The following is a 19,405-nucleotide window of genomic DNA, read 5'->3' as shown; positions in this document are numbered from 1 at the left end:
GACTAGGATAGACCAGTGGGATAGTATTGACCAGTGGGTTAGGATAGACCAGTGGGATAGTATTGACCAGTAGACTAGGATAGACCAGTGGGATAGTATTGACCAGTAGACTAGGATAGACCAGTGGGATAGTATTGACCAGTGGGTTAGGATAGACCAGTGGGATAGTATTGACCAGTGGACTAGGATAGACTAGTGGGCTAGTATTGACCAGTGGATTAGGATAGACCAGTGGGATAGTATTGACCAGTAGACTAGGATAGACTAGTGGGCTAGTATTGACCAATAGTTGGGATAGACCAGTGGGGTAATATTGACCAGTGGGTTAGGATAGACCAGTGGGATAGTATTGACTAGTAGACTAGGATAGACTAGTGGGCTAGTATTGACCAGTAGGTTAGGATAGACCAGTGGGATAGTATTGACCAGTGGGTTAGGATAGACCAGTGGGATAGTATTGACCAGTGGGTTAGGATAGACCAGTGGGATAGTATTGACCAGTGGGTTAGGATAGACCAGTGGGGTAGTATTGACCAGTGGGTTAGGATAGACCAGTGGGATAGTATTGACCAGTGGGTTAGGATAGACTAGTGGGGTAGTATTGACCAGTGGGTTAGGATAGACGAGTGGGATAGTATTGACCAGTAGACTAGGATAGACCAGTGGGGTAGTATTGACCAGTAGAGTAGGATAGACTAGTGGGATAGTATTGACCAGTGGGTTAGGATAGACCAGTGGGGTAGTATTGACCAGTAGACTAGGATAGACCAGTGGGGTAGTATTGACCAGTAGACTAGGATAGACTAGTGGGATAGTATTGACCAGTGGGTTAGGATAGACCATTGGGGTAGTATTGACCAGTAGACTAGGATAGACTAGTGGGATAGTATTGACCAGTGGGTTAGGATAGACCAGTGGGGTAGTATTGACCAGTGGGTTAGGATATACCAGTGGGATAGTATTGACCAGTAGACTAGGATAGACCAGTGGGGTAGTATTGACCAGTAGAGTAGGATAGACTAGTGGGATAGTATTGACCAGTAGTTAGGATAGACCAGTGGGATAGTATTGACCAGTGGGGTAGTATTGACTGGTGGGTTGGGATTGACCAGTGGGTTAGGATAGACTACTGGGATAGATACTAGTGGGATAGTATTGACCAGTGCGTTGGGATAGACCAGTGGGATAGTATTGACTAGTGGGTTGGGATAGACTAATTGGGTAGTATTGACCAGTGGGTTAGGATAGACCAGTGGGGTAGTATTGACCAGGAGAGTAGGATAGACCAGTGGGATAGTATTGACCAGTGTGTTGGGATAGACCAGTGGGGTAGTATTGACCAGTGGAATAGGATAGACTAATGGGGTAGTATTGACCAGTGGGTTAGGATAGACCAGTGGGATAGTATTGACCAGTGGGTTAGGATAGACTAGTGGGATAGTATTGACCAGTAGTTGGGATAGACCAGTGGGATAGTATTGACCAGTGGGTTAGGATAGACTAATGGGATAGTATTGACCAGTAGTTGGGATAGACCAGTGGGGTAGTATTGACCAGTGGGTTAGGATAGACCAGTGGGATAGTATTGACCAGTGGGTTAGGATAGACTAGTGGGATAGTATTGACCAGTAGTTGGGATAGACCAGTGGGGTAATATTGACCAGTAGACTAGGATAGACCAGTGGGATAGTATTGACCAGTGGGTTAGGATAGACTAGTGGGATAGTATTGACTAGTGGGATAGTATTGACTAGTGGGTTAGGATTGACCAGTAGTTGGGATAGACCAGTGGGTTAGGATAGACTAGTAGGGTAGTATTGACCATTCAAATAAATAATGAGATGGCAAAGGCTATTCACCCAACCACTGAGCGAAAAGTAGCTTTTCTGCTACTTTTCGCACAATCGCTGGATAAATAGTAGCTTTTCTGTGCCCGCCGGTGGGTGAATATTAGCTTTTCTCTGCCCAGCTGCTGGGTGAATAGTAGCTTTTCTCTGCCCAGCTGCTGGGTGAATAGTAGCTTTTCTCTGCCCAGCCATTGGGCAAATAGTAGCTTTTCTCTGCCCAGCCGTTGGGCAAAATAGTAGTTTTTTGTGCCCAGCCGCCGGGCGAATAGTGGCAGAAAAGCTGTTATTTGCCCAGCCAGAAGTCTCATACATCAGGAACTGTCACTCACACATACATACATACACTTCTATCATTTTATTGTTAACATTGAGTCTATTGCCTTCTCGAAATCGTGAGTGGTATGGGAATGTCAGACACTACATGTACTCTACACTTTACACTCCACTCCACAGAGCAAGGTCATGATTCATGTTATCGATTGTACAATTTAAACACTCATAATCATATTAGTGATCACCATGATGGCCTGGTGATATTGGTGTAATCCCGTAACAGTATAGCACCGTATCTGTTTTCCAGTTCGCCTACCTTTACGCTTCAAGAAATATAGCAACTTACACTATTTCGCTATCCTAACTGACATTTTTATTTTGTGAATTTATGCTCCATTCTCCAAGAACAGAGAAAATGAGAATGTCAGTAAGGATAGCCCAGTATACTGTGGTGTAAGTAGCGATAGTGTACAGGTAGGTTTTTTTCCAGTGGTCATAATTATTGAATGTCGACAAATATCAGCAGAGAACACTGAGAGAAAGTGAGTATTCCCCCCCAAAAAATGGATGATTTGACAACTCGTCAATTGAAAAAGGATGGTAACATACAGTGCTAGTATAAATGTTACAACTATCTTGTCTTCTTGTGTATTAAATTCACCATACAGTACTACATTTGTTCAACATGTTGAGATATCATATAGGCCTAAAAAAAAGTGAAGTTACTTTTTTGACATGATAAAAATTCTGTTCCCTGGAATTTCCAACACAAAAAATTTAAAAAGAAAAAAAAATGTTTGACAGATACATGTAGTATATCTATAAGTTTAGGCAACCTTAAAAAAACCACTGCAAGTTTCATTTAGAGAATAAAGGTATAGTCTAAGAGTAGTTTGCATTATACTATTTATAGAAGTGTTCAATTACAAATACAAATGGAAATGGTATACTTGGTTTGTGAAATATTAAAAATACCCAGCTGGCCTTCTAAAAAAACCCCCCAAAACCAAACAAAAACAGCAACAACAACAACAACAACAACAACAACAACAACATGTATTTGTTGTATAAACATTGAAGTTGCTAACTTTTTAAAAGTTATTTAAGATTTCCAAAATAGGTCCAAAAAATATCCTCAGTGTAATTGAATTTGGAGAATATATTATTCATGGTTCCAAGAATCAATAGGACAGTACAATATAGTTACTTTGGAATGATAAATTGGAAACCAATGACCCAGAGACAATGTTGCAGCCAGGTTTTTTTTGGGTCATTTGGCACACATTTTTTGGACCTGACCCACAATTTAGAAAGTGATGGGTCATAGATGACCCACACTAAAATTGTATGCGATATGTTTAGCAACATAACCACACCTATAGCAACAGCCAAATGATCATGTATATTGCATAGATAACAACAGGGTTGGATAGGCAACTGCATAATCATTCAGCAAATATCTGGCATGGATCAGCATGTGGGTAAATATATTTTTAAAAACTGTACAGTTCTGCTACAATGCCATTGGTGCTTTTTTTTAATGTCCCAAAATAATTTATGATGACCCACAAAAATGAAGGCTGGCTACAACACTGCAGAGACTTATTACAATAAGTAATCCATCTACTAGACTTTGATCATGTGACCTTGATTATGTAATGGTTTAAATATCCAGTGTTGTCAGTGTCAACATTGCCAATTGAAGCCTTGTTTGACCTTATCTAGATGTGTACACCATGGCGTAAGATAAATAACATTCAACTACTTACACATTTACAATAAATGGATAACCTAGAGATAGTATCAAAATTTCAGTATGTGCTACTGCACACCTACATTAAAACATGAGCACACTCTTGCTGAGAAGACACATACATGTACATGTACATGCCATACCACAAGCATTGTGTTTGCTCTAAAGATATATGGTACATGTATCTATGGCAACTCATGTCTTCATTGACAAAGAAAGTACATGTTATGATATGCAGATTGTAGAAATGCATGCACCCATTGTGTTTACACTGTCTTTGATGTAAATTGTACAGCACTACCTGCAACTGGAACATTTTTGGAACTGTTTTGTTAGATGTACCATAGTGGGTGGAGGGTCTATGATTATACTGTGTGGTATGTCCTGCATAGTATTGAATTACTTGTGAGTAAACTTGTGTAGCAGCACACATAGTAATAGTAATTAGTAATAGTATGGTGCAATATATCCAATCAAATTGATTTTGGGGTATCCAAAAATCAGCGCCCCCCCCAACATGATCATGATTTCAACTTATTACTATACTACTGATAGATAAAACAGACTTCTAATTGACATGTACAATGTCTAATTATTGGTATTTTAAAAATTTTCAGTGAGTATATTGTTGGTTGCCTGATTGAAAAAATTATCCCCATTTTAATACAGCTAGTGAAATTTTAAATCAGGCAATAATTCTCACTTCTTAATAATTGCTGAGAGATGAGAAACTTGACAGTGACATGCAAGGATCACACTCAGCTACTTACATGTAGGAAGGAAACTCTGGAATGATGAAAGCCAAAAGGGTACCAACAATAACAATAATTGTCTCCATAGGTGAAAGTTATTGTCTGATTTAAGTAATATGTTGTCATGACACCATACATTTAGGGTGCACTGTGCTCACTTCAATCAACAATTATCATTGAAACAACTGTGTGGTTTTTTTTTTAGAACAACTGAACTGATAAGGTTCAGTAGTGCTATAGGCATGGCAAAGTGTGTGTGTGTGTGTGTGTGTGTGTGTGTGTGTGTGTGTGTGTGTGTGTCTGTGTCTGTGTCTGTGTCTGTGTCTGTGTCTGTCTGTGTGTCTCTCTGTGTGTAAACAATTTAAAGTAAAAAAATGCCGGACCGATTGCAATGATATTTGGTGGGTATAATTACCTTTGATGTCTAGTTGTGAAATTGTTCAAATCAAAATGATCTTGCCACCGGTGTGTGATTTGGGTAAAAAAATGTGATTTTTTTTGTCCATTCAGTTCTTGTAGTGTACATGTTAATTATATTTAAATTATGATCCATTTATGAAATGCTGGACACATACATGAATGATCAATGTGCTCTCAATTGTCAGATAATGAACAATGTATGTGCATGTGACTGTATTACATGTACAATTTGGCATGGTGTACCCACACATCAACAAGGTAATTTTATATGCTGACCCCAATATACATAGAACAGACAAGTATGTTGCAACACACATGATCAAGGTCTGCACATGCTGACAACAGTCTTGATTTGTACATGTATACATGACATGTGCTGTAACATGTTTGTCTTGTATCAGCATAAACCCTACACGTACAAAAATGTAGGTTGTATGGTATGTATTATCGGTGTTAGCTTTCACTATAAACCCTACACTTGTAGGTTGTATGGAAGAAATAAATGAACCTAGAAATATCCTGTTTAGATAAAAATGATGAATGCAAATAAAGTGACATGATGTCAACAAAAATACTGCTTTGCAATACACAGAAGAAAACATATGTACATGTATATGTGAAGAGTAATTCAGTCACTGTTATTTTTTTTCTTCTATCTTACCTAGGACCCCACATTACTGAATTCAACTGTCCCAGATTTAACTGTATGCTTCCAGAAAACTGTAATGATATGGCTGCCATGTGCATACCTTTGGTTGGTGGCTCCCTTCTACATGTACCACATGAAGCAACACAGCAGAGGATACATTGCAGTGTCAAATCTACATAGAGTGAAAACAGTAAGTACAGATACATTGTAGAAACAGTCAAGTATTAACATTTGCTTTGGAAATATTTACCTTGAGTACTACATGTACATGGGATTGTATGTGCCTGTACACATGTACATGTACTGAGTTATAGTCTTGTGCTGGAGTGTCCTCAATTATTGGCCAACCCCTTTCACCATTGAAGGCTGAGGGGCACAACATATCGTACACTCACAATCTAGTGTGTGCAATGTACGTACATTTGCAGTTCTGTACCACTATAATAATACATGTACCATGGAACTATAGTGATTTACTCATTGTCAACAATTTACTCTATCATACGGTATACATGTACTATGTTTGATATTCCAAGTGTAATGAAGCATCCTCATTGGTCGATATCACAATATATGTAAATAAGATCCTACATGTACTTGAATTGAATCTAATAGCACAAACGCAACTGGTAAATGCTAGTTCTATCACTATAGAAACTCATTCTTATAGCTGCAAGAGTACTTTGTCTTGTGACAGCATATACATTTATGTACTGATAGAGGTAAATGTAGACTCATTACATAATACAGCTGGCATTATTTTTTTTAGCAGAGCTAGAAATATCACAAACTTTGTGTATGCTGTGGTTACTGCACAATGTACACTGCAGTAATTCTAAAGGTTATCATAAATGGCCTTTGTAATATCAATACATTACATGTGTCTATTCACAATCTAATTTAAAATGCAATGTAGTGTACACGTTGCAATTTCTTTTTGGTTATAACGTGTACTGTCATTTGTTCTTTGTGAGTGCTTATTACATATGCCTGACACAATACCATAGGTTATCCCAAGCCACATGAGAGTGCTGAGTGAATTCACTCAACCAATGAAAATGCATAATATGCTAAACCATACGGGGTACAGTACTTCAGAGCGCTCTTTTATTATTGTTTAGTCATTCTCTTTCTTTCAATTTGGGTGTTATATTGTAAGACGGATTGTGGTTGGTTACTTGCAAGTACGAGATTGGGTTCGGGAACACCTATGGTTTTGAGTCAGATATGTGCAACGAGCGCTCATAAAGAACAAATGAAAGTAAATGTAACAGCCAAAAAGAAATTGTGTACACTACATCCGATTTTAATCAGATTGGTCTATTGTATACCCAGTACCCTCTGTATTAAGTCCACAAAAAATGATCTAATACACAGTAAATCTTGCAGAAATTTACACTTAAAATGTTGTATATCATTGTTATTATTACTATTATTTATTTATAAACAGCAGTGCATCCATTATATGGGTTTTTATGTAATTGCAAAATATAACAAATCCATAATCTTTTTTTTCTCATCAGGCATTCAACATCCTTCTTATTCTTATACCCCTGGCAAACTTATTCAAAGCCATATATGATAGTGTGAATGGAACAGATATACCATCTGTTGAGTTTGTAACACCAGCAGTTCTCAGTATAACAACAGTAAGTTATATGATACTTTGTTTTTGGAACACAACTGAATAGTCATCTGTGTAATTGTGATTACAGTTTGAGTCTGTCTTGTCTTATCGTCTGTCTGTCTGTCTGTCTGTCTGTCTGTCTGTCTGTCTCTGTCTGTCTGTCTGTCTATCTGTCTGTCTGTCTGTCTGTCTGTCTCTGTCTGTCTGTCTGTGTGTTTGTCATCTGTCGTTCGTCTGTCTGTCTGTCTGTCTGTCTGTCTGTGTCTGTCTGTCTGTCTGTCTGTCTGTCTATCTGTCTGTCTCTGTGGTAAGGAATGTGTGGTTATATCTACATTGAATATGTGTCAAAGGCATCTTGGCAGAATTACAGTGCCAGTTAATCATGTACTTTGTACTTCATGAAGTCTGTTTCCATTTTGAAAAAATATAAGATTGGTATACATTCCATGACTATTGATGCAAAAGCCTGTCAGTGGAATTATAAATAATACTTGTACTCAGTGCACATAGTAGTTAAAAGTATTTAAAAAGTGTGATATGTATAATATTACAGTACCATAGAACGGCAATTGTTGTTATTTTGACCTAAATTAAAATTGCAGCCATGTTCCTAGAGGAATGTTACCAACAGGAACCATCCTGCCCAGCCTGTGTACACAGTCTATGTGAAAACAAATCACCATATTTGTCTAAATATTGTCAATATTTTTGTCTTACAGATGCTAATATTTATCATAATACAGATGGAACGCTTGAAAGGTGTTCAGTCTTCCGCTATTTTATTTATATTCTGGTTTTTAGCAAGTATACTAGGTCTTGTTCGGTTTCGTTCCTTGATCCTTGTAGCCCTTGATGCAGTAAGTTTACCAATTAACTAACTTTTGTATTTGGTGTATATTGTGAATGTTATGTCATATGATGAGAGATACATTACAAAACATCAGGTTTATTTTTTATGTTTTCATATATATGTAGTATATGACTTCTCATTATCCAGGAGGTAACCTATGGACTATTTTGTTTAACAAATCAGTTGAAAATTTGAATGTTTCTTGGAGTGTCTGTATACAAATTAGTGAAACACAAGATGATTCTATTGCTGATTTGCAAGTTAGGGATGAACTTGTGATTTTTAAAAAAATTGACAAAATATGTCTAGAAACTAAGACCATACCTCCAGCAACAGCAAAATGGCACACTTTTACAAACAAACAAGTGATGGGTACACAAGTGAATACACATCAAAAATGAATAATTTTATAATTATGTGGTGCAACAAAGATTGATGCCCATAGCATCAGCAGCCAAATGACAGTGTATTTGGCAAAAGTGACAGTAGTGAATAGTGAAGTGAATGAGCATTCAAAAATGATACAACTATGGCCACAACCATAGCAACAACCTATTTCAAAGATAACAGTAGTGATACGTACAAATCAACTTATAAAGGGTGAACCTTGTCCAACCATAATCGCCCGACCAAGACTAATTGTAAATGGAACTGCAACAATCTCACCCTTCAAAAAAAATGGAAATCTTGTCCAAAGTATGCAGCTGTGTTACAATACCATTGGTGCTATTTTTCATGCACTATCAAGTTACAGTCCAAACTTATCATGTGTTGTCTTGTTGTCTTACAGCCAGTAACAGATTTTATTGCATATATAGCATTTTATTTATATTATGCATTGATAGTGGCAATGATGATATTGACGTCTATGTCAGATAATCCGCCATATTATTCACCCAAAGTTACAGATTTGGTAAGTTTTATTGCCTTTTTCTGTAATCAACTTGACCATGAAAACTTTTGTGGCACTTCTGGCAAAACCAATATTGTTTCTTTTTCTCTGTGCTTCTGTAAAAGTGACATCATTTGATACTAGATAACAGTGCTGTTATAGTGTATTATGATCTGTTATTTTGTACTTTAGTCACAAAAAGTGAAATAGATTTAAACAGCAAATTTTACCACACACCACAGATCAAAGTGTATGTGTGAGTAAACTTCAGTTTTAAGGTAAATACTGCAGCTACCCCATCTTTTGTGTATTAAATAGGAATGTTAATTTTGTATCTACATGTACTTGAAAGTATGATCTTTCGGTCAGAATAGAATCTTGAGAAACTGCTAAAGGTATAAGATGTATGATCAGGATATCAGTGTGTGTTTTAGATGTTAAAGCAAAGATGGTGGAAGCATAGACAGTGGAGAAGAAAAAGAATGTCTGGTTAAAAATGGCTAGACAGTAATATACTATATTTCTCTTAACCAGATGACTGAACTGTACATGACTTATTTATTTATAACAGGAACAAAATGTATGATATGTAGTCTGTAGATTTTCTCTTCAGAATCAAATATGAAATCTTATTTCTTTGTTTAATTCAATATTTCAGAATCCCTGCCCAGAAGGGTCAGCTTCCTTCTTATCTACAATTACATTTTGGTGGTTCACTGGGTGAGTGTTAAAAACGTAATACAGCTTGTTACAGATAACTGTTCACTTGCTTTGTGTGTTTACAATCACACTGAAACCAATAAGAAACTGCGTAGTCATGCTACACTTTAAGATTGGATGAATACAGTTCCTTGCTACATTTTGTTGAGATGAAATGCTGTTATCACCCAAGCCCAATTTACAACTTAAATTTGTTGGTAAGTGTTTATGGAGGGTAATACTTGTTCATTGCAATGATCATTTGATGCATGTTTGGTGGCACTTTAGTTTGTTTTACTTAAACAAAATGTAACAAGAAGCTGTATTTACTCAATCTTGCTAATCTTCAAATGTGCAATTTCTTATTGGTTTCTTTATGATTGTAGCAAACAGAGAGAGTGAACAGTAATCTGTAATGCATTGTAGCTGATATACCAGTACTGTAGCCTGCAGGGGGCAGCTGGGAAAAAAGAAAAAAAGAAACTTTTTGAATAAATAGCAATGTTATCAAAATCGTTATTTATGTGACGATTCCTAGCATGTGTGATTTAAATTGATGGTTCACTAAAGTACAAAAGAAGTACGCACATGTACTGTGCATTTTCCGTGAGTAACAGTAGTCTTGAAAGTCTCCTTCATTTGAAGACAGCAAGTAGCAATAATGTTAGAGAGTGAAACTCAAAGAAAAAAAGACGGAAAAAGTCATTCAACGTGAGGTCGCCTACTGCATACAGTGACTCTGAAGATGCGCTCGATCTCATTTACATTTTGTTTCTTATATTAAAACATTTACTGATAAAACGGTAGATCTCTTTTTGGAAGATATGGTGGCCATGAAAAACTATAAAATTAGGTACACAATTTAAGATCCACTCTTTGAAGATCCATTTTCAATTTGTGTTCGACGTTGTCTTTGGTTAAAATGTTGTTTGATATAATTATCTCATTGCACTGACACTAGAGTTATTCCACAATTCATTTTGAAGCGACAATTTGCTATGGAAAGAATGCCCCTGAATTTATAAACAGAGCTGTACCTTCGACATCAAAATCCAAACTCTGCATGCTGAACTTATTTTAGTGGCTGTATAAGTTTGTTTGAGATTAAAAGTAAGAGATGACACTTGAACACTTGTCTTCCATGGAGATTACATTAATATATCCTATTTAATATATGGGTATTATTATAAAGTGCCAAAGCTGTTTCATACAGGTGAAAACACTAACCATAAAAATCACTTACTAAAAAAGTCATGTGAAAATACCTGTAGCTGCTTTGCACAATCAATCTAAAAAAGATGAGTTTTTAAACCAAACTTAAAAACATTCAAATTATTAATACAGCATAGGTCTTGTGGCAGCCTATTCCGCAAGCTTTTGTCTCTTTAAATATTGTCAACCATAGGAAGGACTTGTAATTATTACCAGGTAAATTTGACCTTTTCTGTTTTCATTTTCAACAGCCTTGTCATACGTGGTTACAAGAAACCCTTACAAAGGGAAGATCTGTGGTCACTAAATAGCAAGGATGAAGCTGCCAATATCTATCCTGTATTCAAGAAAGCATGGCGGAAAGAGATTTGCAAGTAAGAGATATAGAAAATATACTTACACAAATAATGTCATCTATGGTTTATAGATGTGTGTATCTTTCTTCTTTGTATGTGGAGTCATGATGGTCAAATGGTTAGAGTGGTCAGCTTTGAATCTGCATGTTTTACATGTAGGTTTAAGCCCCATCGCTGTCGTTTGTTTCTGACTGGTTAAAATCCTTGAACAAGATTTGAGCCATTATTGAACTTGAGTCGACCGAGCTGTATAATTGGGAACCTTGTAGGACAGAGATGTGAATGCTTTAATCGTATATGCTAATACAGAGACTGCAATAGATTGTATGCTTCTGATGGGGAGTTTAAGAAGTTATATCAGGCCATTGTGTCACATATAGGTCTGTGTCAGGGGGAATAATTGTTCAGTGTTGTGGAAGATGCTTTATAAATGTGTACTGTTCTTATCTTGTCATGTAGTTTGCTCTTTTGTTGTAGTAAGTCGGCAAGATTCTAACAACACAAATTATTATACAAAAAATGCTCATGAATATTGATATATTATAATGTCATGCCTTCTTACCAAAAGCTAGATGGCAAATATTTACACAAGGAATCAAAACATGGCTGAGCAATTAATACCCAATGTGTACACTTTGTGTACTAGCTAATAACAGCTAATGCTAAACATTGGGAATAAATTAGACTTGACATATATTGTAATATTATCACCTGTATTGAACATAAAACTAGTCACAAGCATGTGTACATCTTCACATGTATGATTCCACTTCCCTGTGCAATAACTTGGCCATAAAACACCAGTTTGGGGACCATATCTGTAATGGAGGCTTGTATCCAATCATTTATCAACAGGACAAACCGGGCAAGTAAATCCAAGGAGAACAAAAAGAATGGTAAAGTACCATCATTGAAATACAAGAAGACATATGAAAAAGTGAAAATTGAAGAAAACCAGGAGGAAATAGAAATAGAAATCAAAGATGGAAGGAAAGAATGTGACGACACTGTAACTGAGGAAGCATCATTGTTTAAAGCCCTTACTAAGGCTTTTGCTGCTACCTTCCTCACAGGATCATTACTTAAACTGATACAAGATGCGTTGGTGTTTGTCAATCCATATCTCCTCAGGTAAGCATTGGTCACAGGTGAATTTAGTCATACAAATAGCATTTTACACATAATTACTAGTATAACAGTAAAGAACAGTGATAAATACAGGACTATGTTAGTGTAGGAATGTTGTCTGGGAGTATATTATGAAGGCATATATGAATGCGATTTTGGGGAATACTCAAAATTGAAAATTAGGATAGAAGTGCACCTTTTGCTGGTCAACTTGTCATTGTTAACCTTGTATTACTAATTATTTTCAAATTCGTAATCAAACAGTGTGGTTGCGTCACTCACAGATAAATTTATATATTTAAGTGTAGTGTATATTATGAAAGCATATATAATGGACAGCCATTTTGTTTTGCTACATATATCCCTACCCCTATAGAGCGCTATCTGGTTAAAACTGCCCTCTAGTGTTGTTATATTGCATTCACTGTGCTTGAAACCAATGATATTCAAGAGACTTTTGTCTGTGTTGAGACTATATGAAATAAAAACCATTTTGCGATGTAGTCAAGTATAAGAAATCATCACTGGAAACATTTCTTCATTGTATACTTGTTGACATTGAAATCTCGCCATGCAAGTACTGTTTCTCAAAATTCATGACAAAGGAATTATTAAATGGACAACCCCCTCCAGGTTACAGTTTTATCACTTGGGGGCGCTGTTCCCAAACGTGGATAAACTTACCTGTGATGTAAACAATATCAATAAGCTTGTAAATAACTCTACTTTTACATGTTATATTTCCAGATTAATGATTAACTTTGTGGCTGACAGTAGTCAGTATCAGTGGCAGGGTTTCTTATATGCTGGTTTAATGTTTGGTAATGCCCTTATCCAGTCACTTGTTCTTCAACAATATTTCCACATTTGTATGGTTGTCGGTATGAGACTACGGACAGTCATTATTTCAGCTGTGTATCGCAAGGTAGGTATTTCTATCAATATACAATTATTTGATTTTCTTAAATGCAAAAGCGCTCTTACACACGTTGCAGTACTTTACAGGGCTAGATATGAGGATAAAATTTTTTATGAAAATATTGATGCATATCTGCAGTGCTACTACTTATTAATAATGTAGTCTTGATAGTATTTAAAAGTGGTATCATTTCTACAAAGATCAAGTTTCAAAATCCCCAGTTTGATGCTGGAGTAGTACTGTCATGTATATTTACATCAAAATGTAAACATGACATCCCAATGTTATCCAAATTGCCACATTCAAAAAACAAAAAATGTATGGTTTTATTGGCATCATCTTCTAAGGCAAGCTAAGGTTTGTTTGGATTGAAGAATTGCTTTTTGTGCAATATTGCCTCTCGGCACACAGAGGTCACACAGAGGTCATAAATGTAGTGAATGGTTTAAATGTTTGTGAAAAGACACTTCATGACAAGTGATGTCATATGATCATGTAATCTTAACTATTGTATTTTATTAATCACTTTATCAAGACAATATACGGTAACATGAGAAAGGGTGAAATTTTGGTGCATGGAGCTTAATAACATAGCATTTGCATCGGAAATGAACTCTTTAAATGTTTGCTGTACTTTGTTCAAGAAAAGTCACACCTGTTGTCACCATAAGTCACCATACAAAGTTTTAAAATAGGGCAACAATGATGTCAAATTTAGCCATTTTAGTATCCAATATGGCCACTCTACCAGAATACTAATAAGAGATTGACAATTTCCTTGAAAATGAGTTGATGAACTCACACATTTCTTTCATTATTTTAAAAGGACCAGGAACAAGCTTTCAAATGGCAAACTTTGAAGAACGTTGAAGAACTTAGCTTGATTTCCAAGGAATTTCTCACCCAAATTACTGACCTCCTCATTATTATGCATACTAATGACATCTAAACAGGGTGTATGGGGAAAGGCTTGGCTCTCAATGCAGTGGGAGGGAACAACCACTCTGAGGAAATTCAGTCCACCTCATTATTCTCACATATAGTATTTCAAGAGCTGTGAAGGGAAAGTGTTGTATTTGGTACATGGGGGAAGGGATATTGCGTGGAAATTAAAACCACCTTAATATTATGTTTATACAGGCATCTGAACAACTGTAAGGTATATATGACTATAGTTCTCAGACTTCTCTGGTCATGCCTGAAATCTACTTTGAGGAGATTTTGTCGCCATTTTATACACACCTGATACATGATCATCTGTGGTTACATGCTTACATTGCTGTGACATTTGTTAATATCTGCATGTATTAACTTATCCACCATATTGTATCACAGTCACTGGTTTTGACTAACAATGCAAGGAAGACATCTACAGTTGGTGAGATTGTCAATCTGATGTCTGTGGATGCCCAAAGATTCATGGACTTAACAACATACCTCAACATGCTGTGGTCAGCGCCACTACAAATTGTTGTAGCGATGTACTTCCTTTGGAGAACATTGGGACCATCTGTTCTGGCTGGTCTTGGAGTTATGATCTTGTTGATTCCAATCAATGCTGCCATAGCAACCAAGAGTAGAGCGTTACAAGTAAGTGTATGTTTTGGAGCATTTACAGGTGGTCAATAAAAGCATGAAGTATCATAGTTAAATCTCTTATGCAGCATTACCTTCCTTCATTGGCTTCCGCTTCATATCCAAACATTTCAAGTAAAACTGTAATTAGTAGAAGCCATATTGGGTGTGACAGCAAATAAAAACAAGTCATGCATTTTACACACACACACACACACACACACACACAGACACACACACACACACACACACACACGCACGCACACACACACACACAAAACACCTTGAATAATATGATGTAATGTGTATTTGAAGGTAAAACAGATGCATGAGAAGGATGCCAGGATCAAACTAATGAATGAAATCCTGAATGGTATCAAGATATTGAAGTTATATGCCTGGGAAGAGTCTTTCATGGGAAAGGTGTTAGGAATTAGAAAGAAAGAGCTACGAGTGCTGAGAAATGCAGCCTACTTAAATGCTGCTTCTAGTTTTTGTTGGAATTGTGCACCATTTTTGGTGAGTGATGAATTCAGAGATATGAATTGCTATTCAGTAAGATTTCAGGATGTTTACCATATTTATGTCTAAGTTGTGATTTGTACACCATTTGTAGATAGTTTTCTGCTCTGCTTGTTTTTCTTTTGAGAAGTTGGAGGCATGACCCATTACTGTTTAGTGCACTCATTTTTGAGTATATCAGTTTTAGTTATTCATAGCAGTAGAGATTTTCACTTTTAAGCAGTAAAAATCTGTAAATCATGCTATGAGACAGAGAGGTCAAAAAGTTGTCAGATTAAATTAATGTTATCGTAATGACTTGCAAAAGAATAAGTTAATGTCAAATTTGGAAGCTAATTAATTATACGAAATGCTTTCATATTTCCATGTGATGAAACTGGTCTAAAACCACCATAATATATATTACTTTTAATTCACATGAATAAAAAACCATATTTCATATTTCCATAAGAGATCATAAGTGTATGTATGTTTGTTGTTCCTTGGCCTTTCTCTCTGGTTTGGAAGTTACATCAAGTATAATGACCATACATATTTTTAAACTATGAAGATTTCTTACAAGATCCTAGTAATATCTTGACTATGTTAGTGTTCTTACATTTTCATGCTTACTATATATATTTTTACTACCAACAGGTTTCTTTAACCACCTTTGCTGTGTATGTGAATATTAGTCCAGATAACGTACTTGATGCAGAGAAGGCGTTTGTGTCACTCTCATTATTCAATATTTTGAGGTTTCCCCTCACTATGCTGCCAGTAATGATTTCCAGTGTAGTACAGGTAGGTCAATGGTTAATATTTTGTTTTGAAATGGTTTTAGCTGAAAGGCCAACTATTCAAAAAGAAAGATCACACCTTACTAAGGTGTACAAAATTGGGGGAAACGTATATTTAAGGACACTCAAAAACTGAGGGATGGACTTTTTCATTCATTGATGGAGCGGTTCCTAGATGTTGGATCATTTCAAGGCATCCAGTGTGGGTGTACACATACAAATGAGAGTTTTGTGATCTTTTTCTAATGAAATAATTGATCAGACAATGTGCAGAGAAGTTAAATCCTTTTTACTGTATGAAGTACATTTACCTGATGCTGTAATAACTACAGGCTGTTAAAAGAGACAGTTCCCTTGAGGCTTCAGTGTGCCCTCTCATTTCTGCCAAGAATTAAAATGATATGAAATAAGTTTTCTGGAGAGTCAGCTCAAAGTAAAGTATAGGAGAACACCACATGTTAAGTTGATCACAAGAAAGTGCTGTACATCAGTAATGCATAAAATTAGCATAGAAGACATACTGATTCCCACTGTATGTGTACATATGTAGTCAGAGAAGTTCTGCACTTTAGTGATTACATGGTTACGTGTAACAGTTCTAATATATATTCAGTTGTGCTGGGCAGGTCATTAATGCCATTTCTTCATCAACACAACATACCATTGAAAATTGTTAACTTGGATATATTTTTTTTTTACTTGTCAGGCCCATGTATCTCTAAAACGTTTGCAGAAGTTTTTGAGTAATGAAGAATTGAGTCCTGACAACGTTATTAAGTATAATGAACCAGGTGAGTGTTGTATGAGGTAATCATATAATGAACCAGATGTATAAAACCATGCTTAATGGGATGAACTTACAAATGACATTGACTTAGAGTTTCAAGGTCAAATGTCATTTCTGAACCTGTCTTTGCATATTTTTGAAATGATAGTATAGAAATGTGTCTTTATTCAGACATGTTATCTGAGATTATAAATGGAAATAAATTACAGCCACTTCAGCTCATAATTCTTGTTATAAGGATAAATGATGATAATTTATTTATATAGTGTTATTATCCGTAATCAAACATGATCAAGACAATTATCCAACAAATAGAATAACTCTAAAAACATAAGAAAAATATTGAAAAGTTAAGTTGAGATTTATAAATTGACAGACATGGCATAAGATGGACATGATGTACACATAGACTGAGTGTTCATAGTTCACAATTCTCTTTGTTTTCAGGAAAAGCAATCACCGTAAAAAGGGGTGTGTTCAGCTGGGGCAAAGATGAAGAGCCAGTGCTAAGCCAGTGAGTTATCTATCTTTAAATGCGCCAAAATAGTAACAGCGACTTTTTTTTCTTACATTTGAAAATGAAAAATCCATTTGTGATTTGTTTTCAGTTGTCCCTGTAGTGACTGAATGTGTCAAAAAATGCCCACTAACTCACCTGATGCAAGTTAAGTCAATTATGGTCAAAGATTACATAAGATAATAATGGCAATATGTACTATTTCCATTGTATATTTTTGAAATGATTCCTCCACTACGTTTTCAGATGTGACCTTGCTTCTATTATTATTAGCTTTGAGTCAAAAGTCAACATCAAGCCATTCCTTGTACATCTGAGACTCTTAGTTGTATGGTATATCTGATTTCTTTCAAATCTTGGGCAGAAGTGATACAAAATATATATGATATTATCCTGAATTATTCTAGTGAACGTATCAAATTTGACAGAATGGCTGCCATATTTGTGTTATGAAAATTCCTCAGAATAGCATTGTATTTTGGATACATTGTTTGCATTGTTCAAATGAAAGGTACCTGTACAATTGTTACACTCAAGGTCAAGCTATTTTGTATTATGGGGTAAGAGTAGGCTATGTAATAAAACAAGTATAATGTGAGAGAAAGCAAAGATTTGAGAGTGGAAGTGTGGTGTACTTGGTGGGTATTTGCTCAGTGCTTGCAGTATTCTCTGCTGCTGTACTTTCACAAGCGTAGCAAGTGAGAGTGCAGCAGCAGAGAGCACTGCAAGCACCTAATACAGCATGGGGATCTGTTTATTATTATTATGTTTTTTGGAAACTGCAAATTCTGTAAAAAGATCATGTGCTTTCATGTACAATGAACGATCATGCTCATTATAATAATAATAATAATAATAATGATAATGTTTATTTATCATATATATATACGCTACTGCACATACAATGAAATATGTCTTGGTTTATTTGCATATCATTTGCATACAAGTATGCAATAATGTTTTCAGTATTGCACTGCAGTGGAAATACCATGTGTATGCATGCATATCAGTGCAAATAATCTCTGGTACTACATATGTAATAATATCAGTTACTGAATTTTAAAAGACCAAACCATAACTTTAAGAAATCACTTAAAAGTGCCTATGAAAAGTACTTGTGATGTTAAGGTTACGTCACCTAAACAGACTTGCTAGAATTTGTAACATATCTTAAAGTTTCTTTTACGTTTTACAGAATTGATATAGATGTCAACGAAGGTGCATTGATTGCTGTTGTTGGTCATGTCGGGTCTGGTAAATCATCTCTCATATCAGCATTTTTAGGTGACATGGAAAAGAGGCAAGGCAATGTTAATGTTAAGGTACGTCACATACACTTTGTATATTACCATGAGGCTATGCAATAAATGTATTTCTGATATCATGTATTAATCATGCTTGGCGACCATTAGTTCTTTTCTAGGCAAGAGTTTCAACAGTGCACTGCCACAGGTATATAATTAACATGGTATTCCATCATCAATGAATCAAACATGCATTTTGAGGTTTATTTAATGAGTATTAAATACTATGAAAATACAGTGCAACAACTAATTTACCCAGTGGTGTTCATGAAGACAAAAACATAAAAGAAAAATGATGACCTGTACATCGACAATAGAAATAGTGATTCCAAACTCAAGAAAGAACTAAATTAGTGCTCCAGAAAACAACCAAGAGTTAGTAGTTACTGTTTCATAACTACCCCATTTTCTTCTCTATATTAGATCCAAATTGTACATAGCAAATACATCAACCAAGGTGTTGTTTTCAACAGAGCGAAATACAGCTTTTCAGCAATTGCTGTTTGCCATTGTCTTGAATTTGTATACCAACATTTGTTACATG

At 35.7% G+C, this 19,405-nt stretch overlaps 1 protein-coding gene across 1 annotated transcript in view; it reads left to right on the top strand.

The window, feature by feature from the left end:
• Window positions 1–5,279: 5,279 nt before the first annotated feature.
• LOC144435536 (multidrug resistance-associated protein 1-like) overlaps window positions 5,280–19,405 on the top strand; it is a 44,484-nt gene continuing 30,358 nt past the window's right edge. The window contains exons 1-15 of the mRNA XM_078124125.1: window positions 5,280–5,303; window positions 5,711–5,884; window positions 7,218–7,343; window positions 8,041–8,182; window positions 8,966–9,084; window positions 9,722–9,783; window positions 11,226–11,348; window positions 12,186–12,461; window positions 13,206–13,383; window positions 14,713–14,967; window positions 15,268–15,471; window positions 16,111–16,257; window positions 16,960–17,044; window positions 17,488–17,554; window positions 18,753–18,879. Of these exons, the coding sequence (XP_077980251.1) occupies window positions 5,280–5,303; window positions 5,711–5,884; window positions 7,218–7,343; window positions 8,041–8,182; window positions 8,966–9,084; window positions 9,722–9,783; window positions 11,226–11,348; window positions 12,186–12,461; window positions 13,206–13,383; window positions 14,713–14,967; window positions 15,268–15,471; window positions 16,111–16,257; window positions 16,960–17,044; window positions 17,488–17,554; window positions 18,753–18,879 (2,109 nt within the window). The remainder of the gene's footprint in view (window positions 5,304–5,710; window positions 5,885–7,217; window positions 7,344–8,040; window positions 8,183–8,965; window positions 9,085–9,721; window positions 9,784–11,225; window positions 11,349–12,185; window positions 12,462–13,205; window positions 13,384–14,712; window positions 14,968–15,267; window positions 15,472–16,110; window positions 16,258–16,959; window positions 17,045–17,487; window positions 17,555–18,752; window positions 18,880–19,405) is intronic.

The sequence above is a fragment of the Glandiceps talaboti genome, chromosome 5 (genome assembly GCF_964340395.1).
Source record: "Glandiceps talaboti chromosome 5, keGlaTala1.1, whole genome shotgun sequence".
Taxonomy (NCBI): Eukaryota; Metazoa; Hemichordata; class Enteropneusta; family Spengelidae; genus Glandiceps; species Glandiceps talaboti.
Note: the sequence above shows the minus strand (reverse complement) of the source record. Positions and strands in the feature narration are given on the sequence as shown.